Source organism: Apis laboriosa, unplaced genomic scaffold, assembly GCF_014066325.1.
Source record: "Apis laboriosa isolate Shangri-la unplaced genomic scaffold, ASM1406632v1 scaffold23_cov150, whole genome shotgun sequence".
NCBI classification, from domain to species: domain Eukaryota; kingdom Metazoa; phylum Arthropoda; class Insecta; order Hymenoptera; family Apidae; genus Apis; species Apis laboriosa.
Genome location: NW_025222452.1, coordinates 1,438,380 through 1,454,208, shown reverse-complemented (window position 1 = coordinate 1,454,208; position 15,829 = coordinate 1,438,380). Strand labels below are relative to the sequence as shown.

The window sequence follows — 15,829 nt, the reverse complement described above, 5'->3', positions numbered from 1 at the left end:
CCACACAATGTGTTACATCCATTAATAATTTGTCATGCTCACAATTATTATATAAAAACATAAATATATGCTACTTATAAAAAAATATATGTACAGTTTATATATTTTAAATTAAAAAGTAATGCGATATCAAATTAAATGTTTATATTTACTGTCCATTACTTTATTATTTATTTTCTATAATTATTATTATTATAATCTAGCCTAATTATCAATAATGATAATTTGAAATTCTAATTACACGAATATTTATTTTTGTTTAACTCGAAATAAAAAAAACATTTGATTTTTATCAAAAATTTCAAAATAATGTAAATGTAATAAATACTGCTTCTAATTTTCTTCTATCTAATAATTATTTATAATTTTGTTAATGTAACTTTTATCTTGCTCACAAGATATCAGGATATATAGTTATATTATAAGCATAATACAATTTTATATATATATATATATATATATATGCAATATATTTTTATTATATCTTTTATATATATATATTTGTATGTTTACAATATATATATATATATATATATATATTATATAGTAATGTGCATATAACATATATATATATATTATATAGTAATGTGCATATAACATATATATATATATATTATATATATTGTAATGTGCATATAACATTTACATGTGCAATATGTATGTACAGAGATAAGTAAGTTATAAGATATTTCCATATTTCATATGATTAAATACCTATATATGTAGTAAAAAAAATTATATCAATTTTTCCTAACATATTCTGAAAATTTGTTTATCATTAGTTATTTATTGTATGCAATTTTGCCGTCATGGGGTCTCGAACAAGTTGCATATTTTGCGATATCATTAATAACAAAGAACCAAGCGAAAAAATATATGAGGTATGAAAGAATTAATTATTAACACAATATGACATGATTAAATGTATGTATAACCTCATAACATCAGGTGAAACTCAGAAAATTTTATTTCTGATACTTATTAAAAGAAATAGTATATAGGTAATTATATAATAATAAATAAATTTTTTTACATTATTTTATTTACAAATTTATTTTAGGATAATTATGTGACATGTATTAAAGATATTCATCCAGTTTCAACGCATCATTATTTAATATTGCCAAAAGAACATATACGCAATGCAAAACAACTTAAACCAGAACATATTGAACTTTGTAAGTTTAGCTTATAGAAAAAATTTAATTTTATATTTTGCATATATTGCTTAAAAAATAATAACTTTTAGATGATAAAATGCTTGCCGCAATAGATATAATATTACAAAAGCAAGGTTTGGATCGTGCAGTTACACGTACAGGATTTCATTGGCCACCATTTAATACAGTGTCTCATTTACATTTACATGTTATTTCTCCTATATCCAATATAAAATTTTATAAAAGATATATGTATGAACCTGGTTCATGTTGGTTTGTAAGCGTATGTATAATGAATTTTTTGATTTTATAAGTGTATTTATTTCAAATTGATATTTATTATTATATTTTACAGACTGATTATGTGAAATCTCGACTTCAAGATAATAAGTACATAATATTATAATATACATAATATTGTATTTTGTATTTATAACATATATTTCATATCATCTTATGATATTTATTATTATATTTTACAGATTAATTATATGAAGTCTCAATTTGAAGATAATAAGTAATAATATAAAATTTTGTCAACCATAATATCTATTAAAATTTTATTATATCAGGTAAGCTTAAAATCAAGATCAGTAACTGTGATATTTTTTTTGGTAAAAAGTAAAATTGTGTTCTTTGTGAATAGCATTGTTATAACTTAATATCCAAACTTTAATTAATTTATTTTGTGAGATATTGCAAATATGTATTTATATTAAAACATAAATTATCATATATATTTTAATTAATATATATAATCATACATATACATTTTCGATTTTGTATGTTTTTTAATCATATGATTTGTATAAGATTTGATGAATCTTTTTTACATATATTTTTCCATTTTTCTCCATTTGGATATGAATAATTTTTAATACTATCCTCGGTAAATTTGGTGGAATATCCCGGATTTGTAGGTGGCATATAACAAGCATTTTGAATATATACAGGATGTTCAAAATGCTCGTGTTGTTGATCGATATATTCTATCACACGATTTTCAATGGATGCATTCAAACAAATAAAATCCCACATCTGAAGATGTTGCACCATTTCACATAAACCTACTCCACCAGCATGTGGACATACTGGAACTAATGTGAAAAAATGTTTTTTTAATAAAATATTTAAAGATTGAACGATGGAATATGTACAAAATAATTATTATTTATTTATGTTACCATTCAGTTTTTTTGCCATCAAATAAACAGATAATATTTCATTGATTCCTCCTATTCTAGCCGAATCGATTTGACAATAATCAATTGCCTTTGCCTGTAGCAGTTGCTTAAACATCACGCGATTGGCGCACATTTCACCTGTTGCAACACCAATACCATGTGGTCTTAATTCGTTCGCGATCTTTGCATGTCCTAACACATCATCCGGAGATGTTGGCTCTTCGATCCAAGTTGGTTTAAATTTGATCAATTGTTTCATCCATTCGATTGCTTCATTTATATCCCATATTTGATTAGCATCTACCATTAATTTATTTTCATATCCTATCACGTCACGAATAAGTTGACATCTTCTTATGTCATCTGTTAAATTCTGGCCAACTTTTGCCTTGAAAGATGTGAAACCAAGAGCTAAATATTTAGCACAAAGTTCCTTAACTTTGCTATCGCTATATCCAAGCCAGCCCACTTGTGTTGTATAAGCCGGATATCCATTTTTTCGTAGTATTATTTCGCGTTCTTCTTTACCTTTTTGATTATCTTTCAATAATTTTATTGCTTCTTCTTTTGTAATAACATCGGTACTGTAAAAATGTAATTATTTTGAGTATTAATTCGATATATTAATTTGTTTTAAAATAATCTTCATTTAATGAAATATGTAAAACTTACATATATCTGAAATCAATCGTAGAAATTAATTGTTCGGGACTCAAATCTGTAAGCAGCTTCCAGACTGGCTTTTTTTCTATTCTAGCCCATAAATCCCACAATGCATTTATTATAGCAGCTGTTGCGAGATGAATAACACCCTTTTCTGGACCAATCTATTGCATTTTAATTGCCTTTAATTTAAAAATGAAAAATTTATACTTACGTATTTATGTAATATTATTTTTCATAAAAATAATTCTGTTATATCTTTATTTGTAATATTGCATGTATTACCCATCTTAATTGCGATTCACTAGTTAATTTTCTCCAAAATATTCCAAAGTGTGTAAAAATATTATTGGCATTTTCTCCTTTTACCAAATAAGACATTGATTTACACGCTTGTACGACTATGGATATTTTTGTAATATTTAAATATTTTTAGTAATATAATTTTATTTTATAATAATAATAATTGAATATTTTACATAAATGTACATACATACCAATTTCTGTGCCTCTGCCTAAGGTAAATGTTAATCCATATCCTTCGATTCCTTTGTTCGTTTTAATAGTAACATATGCACAAGAATAATCAGGATCAGTGTGCTATAATTTAATATCATTTTGCAATTGATGTTAATAATGAATTTTCGATTTGACCTATGTATAATAATTATTTCATAAAAAACAAAATTAAATTATTACATACCATAGCATCACTTCCGTCTGCTAATAATGATGTTGGAAATCTTATATCTTTTACATCAATATCTGTTATTAAAATTTCCATCGTTTAAAATATTGAAAAATTTTTAAAATAATCAGATAAAGCAGTTTTTCATAGAATTTTCAATAAAGAATTTCATGTAATGTTTTTCCGAATAGTAACCAGTAGAATATCAAAATCATCTCTTTTATCATATTATATAAACATTCAACTAAGCATTATCTGTGCTAAATTTGAACAGAAAGAAAACAAAAAAATAGAATAAGATAAGGATAGTAGAATTAAATAATAAGTCAATATTTTGAAAAATTATTAACAGTATATTATATTCATTACAATTATTTCAATTATTATATTACATATTTTACACATTATTCATTTTATTAATTACTTAATTTATTATTTTATTTATTAGTTAATTAAAAATTTAATCTCTTTTTCTTAAGTAATATTTTAAATAATTTTAATTATTTAATTATATAAATTATTTAAAATATTACTTAATCAGTTTTTTCAAAATTACTTATGTAATTACTTTTTTATTTTTTATTAATTTTGTTTCGATAATATTAATAATTTTTAAATAAATAATATTTTTTTCAAAAATTATTTTTTATTTCTTGATAATATTCAAAAAATTGCATCATAGAGGTAATGGCATTTAATGGAATTTTGTGTCATATGTATTGAAAAATCAGAATTTTTAATATGTTTTCTTTGATTTAAATTATATATGCAATAAATTATATTCAATTCAATCATAAAAATTCATAAAGTTAATAGATTTCAAAAATAATTTTTTTGATAAAATTAATAAATATTATCAAAATTATATATGGATTATAATTATAAATCTTTGATTGCTATGAATTATTTATAAATTAAAAATTATTTTAATATTTTAATATTCATATTTTTTTTTACAATGAAATTCTGAAGTTCTTTTATAAAAATAAATTTAAATATAATGATATTAAAATAAATATATTTAAAATTGAAATAATATATTAAATATATAATATATTTATATATATTGTTTATTTTTATTGCATAATATTAATATTTATGCAATATGGACAATGAAACATTGATGATTTCATTAAAATTTGATAAAAAATAAAAACATTATAAAATCACAGAAATCGCAAGCATTTCTTATTTTTATTTTTTCTTGCCAGCTTCCATTTACAATTTTTGTATTTTTTTTGTCATATAAAATAATATGAATTCTGTTAAAATTTTTAATCAATGAATTAAAAAAAAAAATAGATTTAACCAAATATCGATATCATTTTTAAAGTGTATAAATTTTGTAGAATAAATATAGAAAAAATAGTAAGAAAAGATATGGTAAAAAATATAGTAAAAATATTGAAATCAGTGCCATCTCCAAAGTGCAAATAAGACATATATGAATAAAACATCAAAAAATATTCGGAGAAAGATAGAAATAGAATAAGAATTGATCAACAGTGCCATCTCTTGAATAGAAAAAATATTTCTTTAAGATACAAAATAAGAATTGAAGATTAACGATCTCTAGAAAAAAATATTTTTATAAAAATATTCAGAAACTGATAATTAACACTGATAATTGACACTGATAATTAATTCTTTTTTTATCTCTATCCTTTTCATACGTGTTTCATTTGCTTTATTTGAAGATAATGATGAATTAAAAATTTTTAATCTACTTCTATCTTCCTTTTATTATTTGCTTTCTTTGTCTATACTTTTATAATGTGTAATTATAAAGGACAAATCTATTGAATACATTTTCATTATTTCTTTTTGCAATATATCTTAATTTTTAAAAAAATTATTTTTTTAAAAAAATATAAATAATCTCAATCTCCATGAGAAAAATATATATATTCTTTATATCTATAATGTATATATCTTTAAAACAATGGTCTTGCAAAATATAATATACTTGCTATATTTGCTGATAGCAATGAGATTTAAAAAAAAAAGAATGAAATAAAAGTTTCAAAACAATCTATCGAAAAATTATGCTATTAAAGATTAGTCATTTGTCGAATTTATTTTTTAATTATTTATAAATTTTACTAAAACATGCAATTATTTTCTCAAATACCAAATGTTATCAAATCCTAATTTAATGTTATATAGTTTTATAAAAGATAAAAGATTGTGAACAAAATATTAATTCAAGTTACTTTTATAGTACAAGATTTAGAATGCATTTATAAAATATTCGATCACTATTACTATTAGCACTATTTAATATTTATTTAGTTAATATTAAAATTAATACAAATAAAATTTTCAATTTAAAAATATATTTATGATTTCAATTATTGATTACATAGAAGAATAATGATATGTACAATAATATATGATAATATTTTTTAATATTTAAAATTTTTTTTATCTGTTTGCAATTTGATAATAAGAAAAAATAATACTCGTTATTAATTAACATCTATAAAATTAAATTTTTATGTATATCATTTATATTAATGAATTAAATCTAATCAGGTCTCCAAATATTTAGATATAATCTTCACCGGTATTCACGAATTTTAAATCCCTTTGTTTCAATTTTATATATTCTTCTCTAATAGAAATATTTGAATCTATTGAAAGTGTATTTTCAAGTCTTTGATCTGACAAATATACATTAGTTTTAATCAATGATATTTCAATTGTATTACTTTTAGATGAGTTCTGACTTATTTTTTCGCTTAATTTGCTCGTCAAATTTTTTTCTAATTTTTTTTTTCGTTTACAACATTTCTCATTGTCTTTAATAATGAAATTTTTTATTAAATTATCAGATTTTTTATTTGAAATATCACTCGTAACTTTGGTACTAGTTTCTTCTATCTCTATATTAATTTCTCGTTTTTCACGTTCATGATTTTCTAAAATATCTCTATGAATTATTTGCACATCTTTATCGGACTTATGCTCTATTGGATTTAATGTATTCTCTACTTTTGTTTGATTTCGCATTTTTAATGCAATTGGTAAGAAATATTCATTTTGTATTTTTTCTTGTGAATTAGGAATCATATCACTAGAATTATCTTTATTATTATGCATGATTTTATCAGGTTCAGTTTTATCATTTAATTTAGAGTCATTAATAGAAATAGATCTTTGCAATGCTCGTTTTGTTAAAGCATTTAATATAGGCCCTTTATGTAATTCTTTTGAATTATTAAAATTTATTTCTTTAATTTTTTCATTATTTAGTTTGTTATCAAGTAATGTATAATTCATATCTGTATCTTTTTTTTTATATAAATCTTTATTGTTCAAAAGAACTAAATCAAGAATTTTATCATCGATATCTTTTTTTTGTAAAGATTCTTTTTTGAAATTATTAGTTATAATTGTAGAATTTTTATCTAATTCCATAACAGGCTTTTCATTAAGAATCTTTGATTTATCTTCACCATTTTTTTTATGCTTTTGTTTGGCTTGCATAATTTTCTGCTTTTGTTTTTCAATTTCTTGTTTATGCTTTTCTGTCTTTCTGAGTTTTTCATGTCTCTCAACAGATAACATATTAACAGCTTCTACATAAGCTGCTAATTCTGACTCTTCTTTTTTAATTGCATCAAAATTTATAAGATTATCTTGTTTTTTTGTACTAATAAAATTTTTTTTTATTTTCATTAAATTGCTTACTTTTTTGTTTTCAATAACAGATTCTATCGTTGTTATGTCATTTTTTACTAAATTATTTAATTGTTTATCAAAATTTGTATTTATAGCTTTTACTTTTTCTAAGTTTTTTTTAATGACTGGAGCAAAAGTAACCAATATATTATCAACAGATTTTTGTGTTTCTATCATTGGTTTTTCTGTGATAATTATACGTTCAACTGGTATCGGCGGTTCTTGTCGTATATCGTTTACTTGTAAATTTAAAGAATTTTTAACAACATTTAAATCTGGCAATTTATTCATTTCCTCTAAAAATTATTAATATAATTATTTTTATTATTTAATAATAATAATTAGTATGTCATAAATAGAATATATTATATATATTTTTTTTAATAAAATACTATTTTAACTATTATTTATTTTTAAATTAATAATAAATATCTACATAAAATTACCAGAAAATATATAATTTTATAATACCTTTAATATTTGGAAGAATTTTAGGATTATTCGGAATTGCATTAATATCATCTTTGTTTAAATTCAATGGTAAACCATTTATTTGATTAGAAGGCTTGTTTGTTGGTGTTAATATTTTTGTATTAGTAGATTCTTCTAATGCATACAAATTTGCATATGTACTTAGAATCATAATACAGATACCAATAAATAGAATTATCTAAATGGAAAAATATATTAAGAAAATATTATAATTAAATAACTAAACAATTAAAATTTTTGTATATTTAATCTTATTATAATCTTACTTGAGCTAATAATCTTTCATTAGTATGTTTACTACTAATAGATATAAAAAATATTGCAGGAAATATCAAACAAATCATTACTCCAATGGTAGATCCAACTAAACCAAGAACAAATTCAATATTTGGTATTAGAATGCCAGTAATCAAAGAAACAGCTACAATTATAATAGTGAGACATCTAAATCTTGTTTCCGGCAAATAATTTACACAAGGTTCATGAGCATATACCTAAAAATCGTATAATAATTAAATTTATCATTTTATTATTACTATATATTACAATACAAACCCTACGAAATAAGAGAGAGTTCAGACTTGCACGACAAGGAAAAATGACTAGGGGAAAACTAAATGCGATAGAAAATACAAATCCCATCTTAATCATTTCAGATGATAAACTAGGCTCAAAACTCATTAATATATTGCCTAAAAAATTTAATAATTTTTAATTAGTATTTAATAAAATATTGAAAATACATTTAAAATTTAATAAATACCTGTAAATGGTTCTGTACAAAATGCAATGTAACCAAAGAAACCAACACAAAGATATACAATAGTACATATATTTAATGCACCATGTACAACTTCATTCATTTTTTCTAAAGACACATTTGGAATTGTTTCATAAATTTCAAAAAGTTGGGTTTGACAGAATAAAGCCATAGAAAAGATAGGTACACATTGAAGTATACCAGAAGGTTTCCAATAATATACATGCTCATACCAATCTCCAGCAAAAATGTGCTGCACAGATTCTGTTATTATCTATTAAAGAAATTTAATGAATTACCATTGAACTGTTCTTATAATTTTCACAAGCAAAATCAATTTCAAATTATTTACCTTTAATATAAGACAAAGATAAAAGATGATAGTAGCAGTACTAAGAGTAGTCAGGCTGTCAATATTTCTAAGTAATCCCAATGGCAAAACTATGAAAATACTTGTTGCTACTAGTAAACTAGTCCTAATATCCTCTGGATTTTTATCTATCACTTTTCTCACGATTTGTGGTCCTAAATCGCCCATAACAACAAAGAAAGCGATACATGTTCCCACAAGAAAACCAATGATAAATAATTCTACCAAGAATTTGCCCATATGACCAAATGCATGAAAAGCCAAAAGTTCAAAATTTCGTCTTCTGGACATCACAGCTGATTTAATAAGAAAATAACAAGCAAGCCTGGATAGAATACTACTCAATATTAAGACTACAATGGCTAAAACAATGCCACATTGCTTGAAACAATATGGCATTGCAAGAACGCTTACTCCAATGATGCTGTTTGCAAGAGTCATAATATGCGACATTTGGGAAATCATTTTTAGCATAATCTTTATATTTTTCTGATACAATATAATGGAATTTGCATGAATATCAATTTTTTAAAATTTTCAGAATTTTTTAGAACTTCTGTGAATTCTTAAAATATTCTTTTTTGAATGATATTTTCAATAAGCAGCAATATTATAACGTTTAATGAATACTCCAAGACTTTTTAATATACATAAATAATAGTCGTTCATGCATTGTTTTCGAATACTATTAAAATATAAACTGCTTTAATTATGAGGTTAGATTTTTAATTCCATTAAACACTAACATATGAGCAACAATATTACATAGGAAACAAATAATATAATTTATTATCATGTTGAACGTATCAAAATCGTGATTTAAATGTCACGTTTTTGATAAATCACAATTTTTTTTCAACAATTTCAAAAAACCAGCGGGTATTATGTTGGCCTCTTAAAACTGCCACCATTTTGACTCAACAATACATATTTCATTTAATTTATGATATGAGAAATAAATTCACCAATATATATGATAGATTTCTTTATTTTTTTATTATAAATATTTAAAAACATTCGTATTATTCGTATCTGGATACAGTATATATATATATTATACAATAAAATATACATATAATATATATATACTTATATCACGCCTGATCTATCTCAAATCGACTTAGTGTACGCAAGTGTTATATCGAATTTATCTTTGTGTTTTAGGTAATTAATTACAGGTATGTGTTTAATTACAATAAAGGTATGCGTTTAATTACAACTAGATAAATCGACATAATTTTTTCTCGATTATTTATTTGACATAGTGCAATTAGTCGAATTTAAATCTGTTTTTTCAAATACTTTCGAGGCGCGAAAAGTTTAATTTTATGTACACAAAATTAATGTATATTCACTCTCGTGCAAATATTAAATTAACATAGTAAAAGAGTCACAATTTTAATATATATATATTTATAAATGTTTCTTTTATTTTTTTTATCATTTATTTTTCCTTTGAACGAGAGTGCTTTTGCAACCTCGACATACAGATAAAAATCGACTAAGTCATATATGTTTAATTTTTAACATTATTTTTACTTAATTTACGGTTATGATTCTACAGTTATGCTTGCGTTCAATATGTTCATTGACTGTTCCATTTTTTTTATACTTTCTTTTCCGCTGACCATTCAATTTTTCACATATAAAATAAAATATTTTACATATCAAAAGGAATATTATTATATCATTATTATATCATTATTATTATATAGTATTGCATGTAGAATATTGTTTAAATCTGATTTTAAGTTATGTACAAGAATAGGAAGTAAAAAAATTTTTTTAACATATAATACTTGCCCGTTGTACAATCTCATTTCTTTTTAACTATAGATTACGATTATATGACTCAATCAAGATCACGCAGTGAATAATAGGTAAAAAGGTAAAGAACCGCACTCATGCAAAACGTATTATGGTTATCTATATATTTTTGCATGATTCATCGAAATATATTAATTACAAATATTAGATATCTTGATAAGCTGCCTATATCTTCTGATCTTGATGGAAATTTAAATTTCTATAAAAAATTTAATTTTCTTTGTACATTTGAGATACCTGTACATTTAAAATATCTGTTTGTCTTATTTGACTAGTTATCTTTATTGATTCTTAATTTATTGATTTAAATTAATATGAAGGCTTTGATCAGACCATAAGATTCGACCGATTACTCAAGATACCATTCATCGCATAATTTTAAAAATATTTTTGGAATTGATTGGTTGATAAATTGTCAATTTAAAAATTTTGATTAGTGTTTGTAAATTTAACGAGATAACAACTTAATTTGCTGAGCGTCCAATTATATGTTCAATGATGTCAATTATATGTTCGAATGTATACATAGGTGATAACAATGTCTCTTGCCTCGAATTTAAATATATTATACATACATACATATATACATACATATATATGTATATATATATATATGTATATATGTATACATCAATATTTCTATTGAAATACTTTTAAATTCTGAATCAAATAATAGAAGAAATCATATTATTCAATTATGATATATCAAACTCGAGGCAGTGGACATCAATTATACACTATATATTTGTTGACTTAAATTAGCTACACTCATCTATGTTTTATTTAAATAAGAACTTTTTTTAATATTATTCAAAAATAAATACCATTTATCAGGGATTCGCTCCACCATCTTTTTTTGTTTCTTCATTTGTAATATTTGTCTTTTCATCTTTTTCATTTTCTACAAAATATTATTAATTAATATAATATAATATAATAATAATATAATAATAATATTTATGATAAATATAAGATTAAAAGTATTAAAAGTATAAATAAAATAAAAAATATATATAAAAAATCAAAAACCATAAATACAAATTTACATACCTTTTGGTTCGGATTTTATATCTTCTTCTTTTTTTAAGTCACTTTCAATACCTTCTTGTCCTTTTTCTAAACGAGGTCTTTTTCTAGAACCCTTTTAAATAAAAATAATATAAATGAAATTGCTTCTACAAGATAAAATAAAAGTGTAAAATAACAACAACAAATGTTACTTTAAATGATCTGTTATCTCTTCGTCCTCCTTCTCCTTCTTCTTCACTATCACTATATTCATTTTCGTGTTGTATCCTTTTATCTAAATCCCGTTGAGGTAATCTTTCGTCTGGATTTACTTTTTCTTCGGCTTCTGAATCTTCAATAACTGCACCATCTTCTGGAATTGATTGAACCTGCACTCCTGGTGCATGAGGCAACATTCTTAGATTTTCAAATAATCTGGTTCTGTAAATAATATATGATATGTAGAATCAAAACAATTAAAGGAAAAAAAAAATTAATTATTTATAATAACATACTTAATTTTTTCAAGATATTCAGGAGTATTTTGATTTGCCATATTTGAAGGGCTAATATGCAATTTAAAATCAGGTCCAAAATATTCAAAATAATCATTGTAAGGTAATTCATTTGCAATTTCTGAACCAAGAGCAACCGAAGTTTCATATGTCCAACATCTGGATACATTCCTAATTGTATATCCACCACCACCAACCATTAAAAAAGGTAAATTATATTTTTTTACAAATTCAACACATTTTCCATGACCTCTTACTGTTAAATTGAAGCAACCTAACCGATCCCCTATAAATAATATGTATTAAATTAATTTTATTATATTTTCTTCACTAAATTTTACAAAATAATATTTACCTGTTAAAGAATCAGCACCACATTGTAGGACTACAGCAGAGGGCTGAAAAGTTTCCATTACTTTTGAAATGATAGGTACAAATATTGACTCATAACTTTCATCATCCATACCATCTCTTAGTGGTATATTGACTGCATAATATTTTCCCTATGTAAAAGATTTTAACTTAGTATAAAATTTTCAAAATATAAGTATCAAATTTATTTTAATAAAACTTCTACCTTTCCTGCACCAATATCACGAAGGTCACCAGTACCAGGAAAATATTCACCATATTTATGAAAAGAAACTGTCATCACTCTATCAGTAGTATAAAAAGCTTCTTCTACACCATCTCCATGATGAACATCAATATCAATATATAAAACTCTTTGATGATACTTGAGTAATTCTAATATTCCTAATACAATGTCATTTACATAACAAAAACCAGATGCTTCACTTTTTTTGGCATGATGTAAACCACCACCCCAATTTATGCAAATCTCTGAAGCTTGTTTGTTAAGTTTTACTGCAGCGGCTACAGAGCCTCCAGCTGATAATTGACAGAATTCATACAAACCATCAAAAACAGGACAATCTTCTCCTACATTAACTACATTAACAAAAAAAAAAAATTAAATATTAATATAATTATCAAATATAAATATTATTCATATTTTAATTAAATATATAAATATTAAATATATGATCTTACATCGTTGCATTTGTTTGTTATACTCTGACATATTATCAGGTCTTATGGATCTCAAAAATCTAATATAATCATCGCTATGAAATTTTGTCATTTCATCAGCAGTAGCTTTATGTGGACGCTAAATAAAAAAAAAAAGAAATAAATTGATTAAAATATCTATGTAACATAATATTTTTATATTTTTAAATATTATTTTAAATTAATATATCATATTAATATATCATAATAAATATATGATATTATATATTACATAAAAAAACAAATATTTATTTTAATTAATAATTCTTACATATATTTCCATTTTTCTATAAAGACCATAATTTAAAAGTAAATTATGTGTCATCCTTATACGATGTGGCTTCATAGGATGTCCTTGTCCATAATAATAATTTCCAATATCACCTAAAATATAAATATATATTCTTTTTTATCAAAATTTTTAAAAAATCATATTAGAAATCTATAATATTTTTTAACATAAACAAATTCTAATTCCTCGTGTGTGTGTATATATATATATATATAAATATATATATATGTATATATATACACATACATATATATATATATATGTATATATATATTGTTTCCTATAATACGGACGCATGAGACATATTTGAGAATCTCTCACAGAACTCATGGAAAAAAGCGTTACTGTTTACATATTTAATCAGAACTGTATTATTTTTTTCAAACTTATTAAAAGTTTTAAACAAATCTATGATTTTATACAATTATACTCCTATTAATTAATACTTTTCTTTATACTTTCTTAAAATTTTTCCATAACCTTCAATTAATTCGTTTTTTTGAAAAATTAAAATTTTCATGTACGAAATATTAATATTAATAATTGTAGTTAATTTCGATAATATATTCTGTTCACATATATAAAATATATTAACGATATCAGTAATATTTATATTACATTTTCTTATATTGTTTATATACCGTTAACGATATATAATACTGGACATTTAAGTATATGAAAAGAACAAATTTAAACATTAACCTTAGAAAATAATTATATATAAAGAAAACAAAAAGAAAAGGAAAAAAGAAAAGCACATTATCGAATATCGAATGAACGGCAACTGTCTATATGGATCGTAAAAAGCCGACGCTCTTTCTTGGTTCACGTAAGGTAACATGGAGCAATACTTGTGAATCTTTCGCCTTAACGCGTTTGAAACCGTGCAAGCAATTGTCGAAAAAATAAAAAAAAGCACATATTGTATAAAAAAAAGATTTTCTCTTAAAATTGAATAAATCTATTAGAATAAAACATACAAAATAGTAAAAATAAATATAAAATAAATGTATAATATATGATACAAGCGCGGATATCACAAACACATTTTGACAATCTCTTTGTACATGTAAGATATTTTCGCGGGATACTAAATTATATTGAAATTTCTAATATTTTATACTCACTATCATAATAGTAGCAGACACGCTTCTTACTGTGAGGTAACGCTGACATTTTTACCAATTTTTTCTTCTTAATATTAAAATATCTGATATGAATCAAACACGTACCGCGGAGTGTCGCGGCACCCACCGACAGGACACAGCGTCACTAAAGATCTTAACTACGCGTGCGCAATTTTCCTTAACTTAAGCTTTTAAATTTATCATATAGACGGCGCTTTGTTCAAATAAATTTAACCATAAAATGAATAATATTAAGAGTATATTCTTATAATATATTTTTGCTAGAATTATTAAATCTCCATTCTATAAAATTATAAACTTTATATGTAACTTTATATGCAAATATATTAAAAATTAAAAGTTTATTAAATTATTTTTATTTTTTAATTTTTAATAAAAACATATATAAAAGGAATACATGCACATATATATATAAATATATATATATATGTTTAAGTCGAATTATATAAATCAAATATATCATAAATATTAAGATTTTATTTATTAGCTAATGAAAAATAATATTGAGATCGATATATCATATATAAGTATTTATTATAAGTATAAAATATGTCTAAATGATTGACACTAACTTTTATCATGATTATTTTCACAAAAATAGAAAATATTTACTTCACGAAAAATAATTTTCTATTTTTTTTTTATTTTTTAGATCTCAAAATTATGTATTTGATCCTGATTTCCCGGCATTTTGATCACGTGGTTTTGTTTACATCTGAAAACTTGGTAGCGAATCTGATATATAGCGAATCTGCATGTATATTTTCAATATATATGCATATAAAAATATGTATATATTATTGCTTCTTCTTTAAGTTGCCTCTAACTTTATTAATATTAACATTATATATTAAAAAATAAGAAAAAAATAATCATATTTTTTCAAAAATTCTTTATTTTTTTATATAAGAAAGAAAAGTAACACTATAAAATAAAATAAAATAAAATGTAATATAATGAAATTGAA

General features: G+C 22.8%; 4 protein-coding genes across 5 annotated transcripts; 1 reads left to right on the top strand and 3 right to left on the bottom strand.

Moving 5' to 3' along the window:
- The first annotated feature begins 654 nt into the window (after positions 1-654).
- Positions 655-1,783, top strand: LOC122713326 (histidine triad nucleotide-binding protein 3-like). The gene is made up of 6 exons (XM_043933676.1): positions 655-673; positions 783-881; positions 1,061-1,178; positions 1,250-1,443; positions 1,516-1,550; positions 1,643-1,783. Exons 2-6 carry the CDS (start codon positions 810-812, stop codon positions 1,653-1,655), a joined length of 432 nt encoding a protein of 143 aa, XP_043789611.1. The 5' UTR covers positions 655-673; positions 783-809; the 3' UTR covers positions 1,656-1,783.
- Positions 1,784-1,950: 167 nt separating this feature from the next.
- On the bottom strand, positions 1,951-3,898 carry LOC122713325 (mitochondrial enolase superfamily member 1-like). Its single transcript, XM_043933675.1, has 6 exons — positions 3,711-3,898; positions 3,505-3,607; positions 3,293-3,408; positions 3,017-3,171; positions 2,345-2,928; positions 1,951-2,257 (listed from the first exon to the last, which is right to left on the bottom strand). Exons 1-6 carry the CDS (start codon positions 3,789-3,791, stop codon positions 1,956-1,958), a joined length of 1,341 nt encoding a protein of 446 aa, XP_043789610.1. The 5' UTR covers positions 3,792-3,898; the 3' UTR covers positions 1,951-1,955.
- Positions 3,899-6,145: 2,247 nt separating this feature from the next.
- On the bottom strand, positions 6,146-9,896 carry LOC122713324 (putative sodium-coupled neutral amino acid transporter 10). The gene is made up of 6 exons (XM_043933674.1): positions 8,984-9,896; positions 8,635-8,905; positions 8,427-8,563; positions 8,138-8,365; positions 7,851-8,049; positions 6,146-7,675 (listed from the first exon to the last, which is right to left on the bottom strand). Exons 1-6 carry the CDS (start codon positions 9,473-9,475, stop codon positions 6,243-6,245), a joined length of 2,760 nt encoding a protein of 919 aa, XP_043789609.1. The 5' UTR covers positions 9,476-9,896; the 3' UTR covers positions 6,146-6,242.
- Positions 9,897-9,988: 92 nt separating this feature from the next.
- Positions 9,989-14,953, bottom strand: LOC122713498 (histone deacetylase HDAC1). Of its 2 annotated transcripts, XM_043934032.1 has the most exons (10): positions 14,842-14,953; positions 13,694-13,806; positions 13,405-13,522; positions 12,929-13,302; positions 12,707-12,854; positions 12,352-12,637; positions 12,049-12,277; positions 11,879-11,969; positions 11,653-11,729; positions 9,989-11,027 (listed from the first exon to the last, which is right to left on the bottom strand). In XM_043934032.1, the coding sequence occupies exons 1-9, from the start codon at positions 14,888-14,890 to the stop codon at positions 11,659-11,661; spliced, it is 1,479 nt and encodes a 492-aa protein (XP_043789967.1). In that variant the 5' UTR covers positions 14,891-14,953; the 3' UTR covers positions 9,989-11,027; positions 11,653-11,658. The 2 variants fall into 2 exon arrangements, with proteins under 2 accessions (XP_043789967.1, XP_043789966.1); XM_043934031.1 differs by having other exon boundaries at positions 9,989-11,729.
- Positions 14,954-15,829: the final 876 nt, after the last annotated feature.

What these genes read in the sequence shown, in the direction of transcription:
- LOC122713326 (XM_043933676.1), top strand. Translation starts at nt 810, where the DNA reads ATGGGGTCTCGAACAAGTTGCATATTTTGCGATATCATTAATAACAAA. An exon ending in CAAGCGAAAAAATATATGAG is followed by an intron (nt 882 to 1,060) that starts GTATGAAAGAAT and finishes AATTTATTTTAG; the next exon opens with GATAATTATGTGACATGTAT. An exon ending in GTTCATGTTGGTTTGTAAGC is followed by an intron (nt 1,444 to 1,515) that starts GTATGTATAATG and finishes TATATTTTACAG; the next exon opens with ACTGATTATGTGAAATCTCG.
- LOC122713325 (XM_043933675.1), bottom strand. Translation starts at nt 3,791, where the DNA reads ATGGAAATTTTAATAACAGATATTGATGTAAAAGATATAAGATTTCCA. An exon ending in GTGAATCGCAATTAAGATGG is followed by an intron (nt 3,172 to 3,292) that starts GTAATACATGCA and finishes AAAATGCAATAG; the next exon opens with ATTGGTCCAGAAAAGGGTGT. An exon ending in ACGATTGATTTCAGATATAT is followed by an intron (nt 2,929 to 3,016) that starts GTAAGTTTTACA and finishes ACATTTTTACAG; the next exon opens with TACCGATGTTATTACAAAAG.
- LOC122713324 (XM_043933674.1), bottom strand. Translation starts at nt 9,475, where the DNA reads ATGCTAAAAATGATTTCCCAAATGTCGCATATTATGACTCTTGCAAAC. An exon ending in ATCTTTGTCTTATATTAAAG is followed by an intron (nt 8,906 to 8,983) that starts GTAAATAATTTG and finishes TTTCTTTAATAG; the next exon opens with ATAATAACAGAATCTGTGCA. An exon ending in TTGTACAGAACCATTTACAG is followed by an intron (nt 8,564 to 8,634) that starts GTATTTATTAAA and finishes TAAATTTTTTAG; the next exon opens with GCAATATATTAATGAGTTTT.
- LOC122713498 (XM_043934031.1), bottom strand. Translation starts at nt 14,890, where the DNA reads ATGTCAGCGTTACCTCACAGTAAGAAGCGTGTCTGCTACTATTATGAT. An exon ending in TAACAAACAAATGCAACGAT is followed by an intron (nt 13,303 to 13,404) that starts GTAAGATCATAT and finishes TTGTTAATGTAG; the next exon opens with TTAATGTAGGAGAAGATTGT. An exon ending in GAGATAACAGATCATTTAAA is followed by an intron (nt 11,970 to 12,048) that starts GTAACATTTGTT and finishes TTTATTTAAAAG; the next exon opens with GGTTCTAGAAAAAGACCTCG.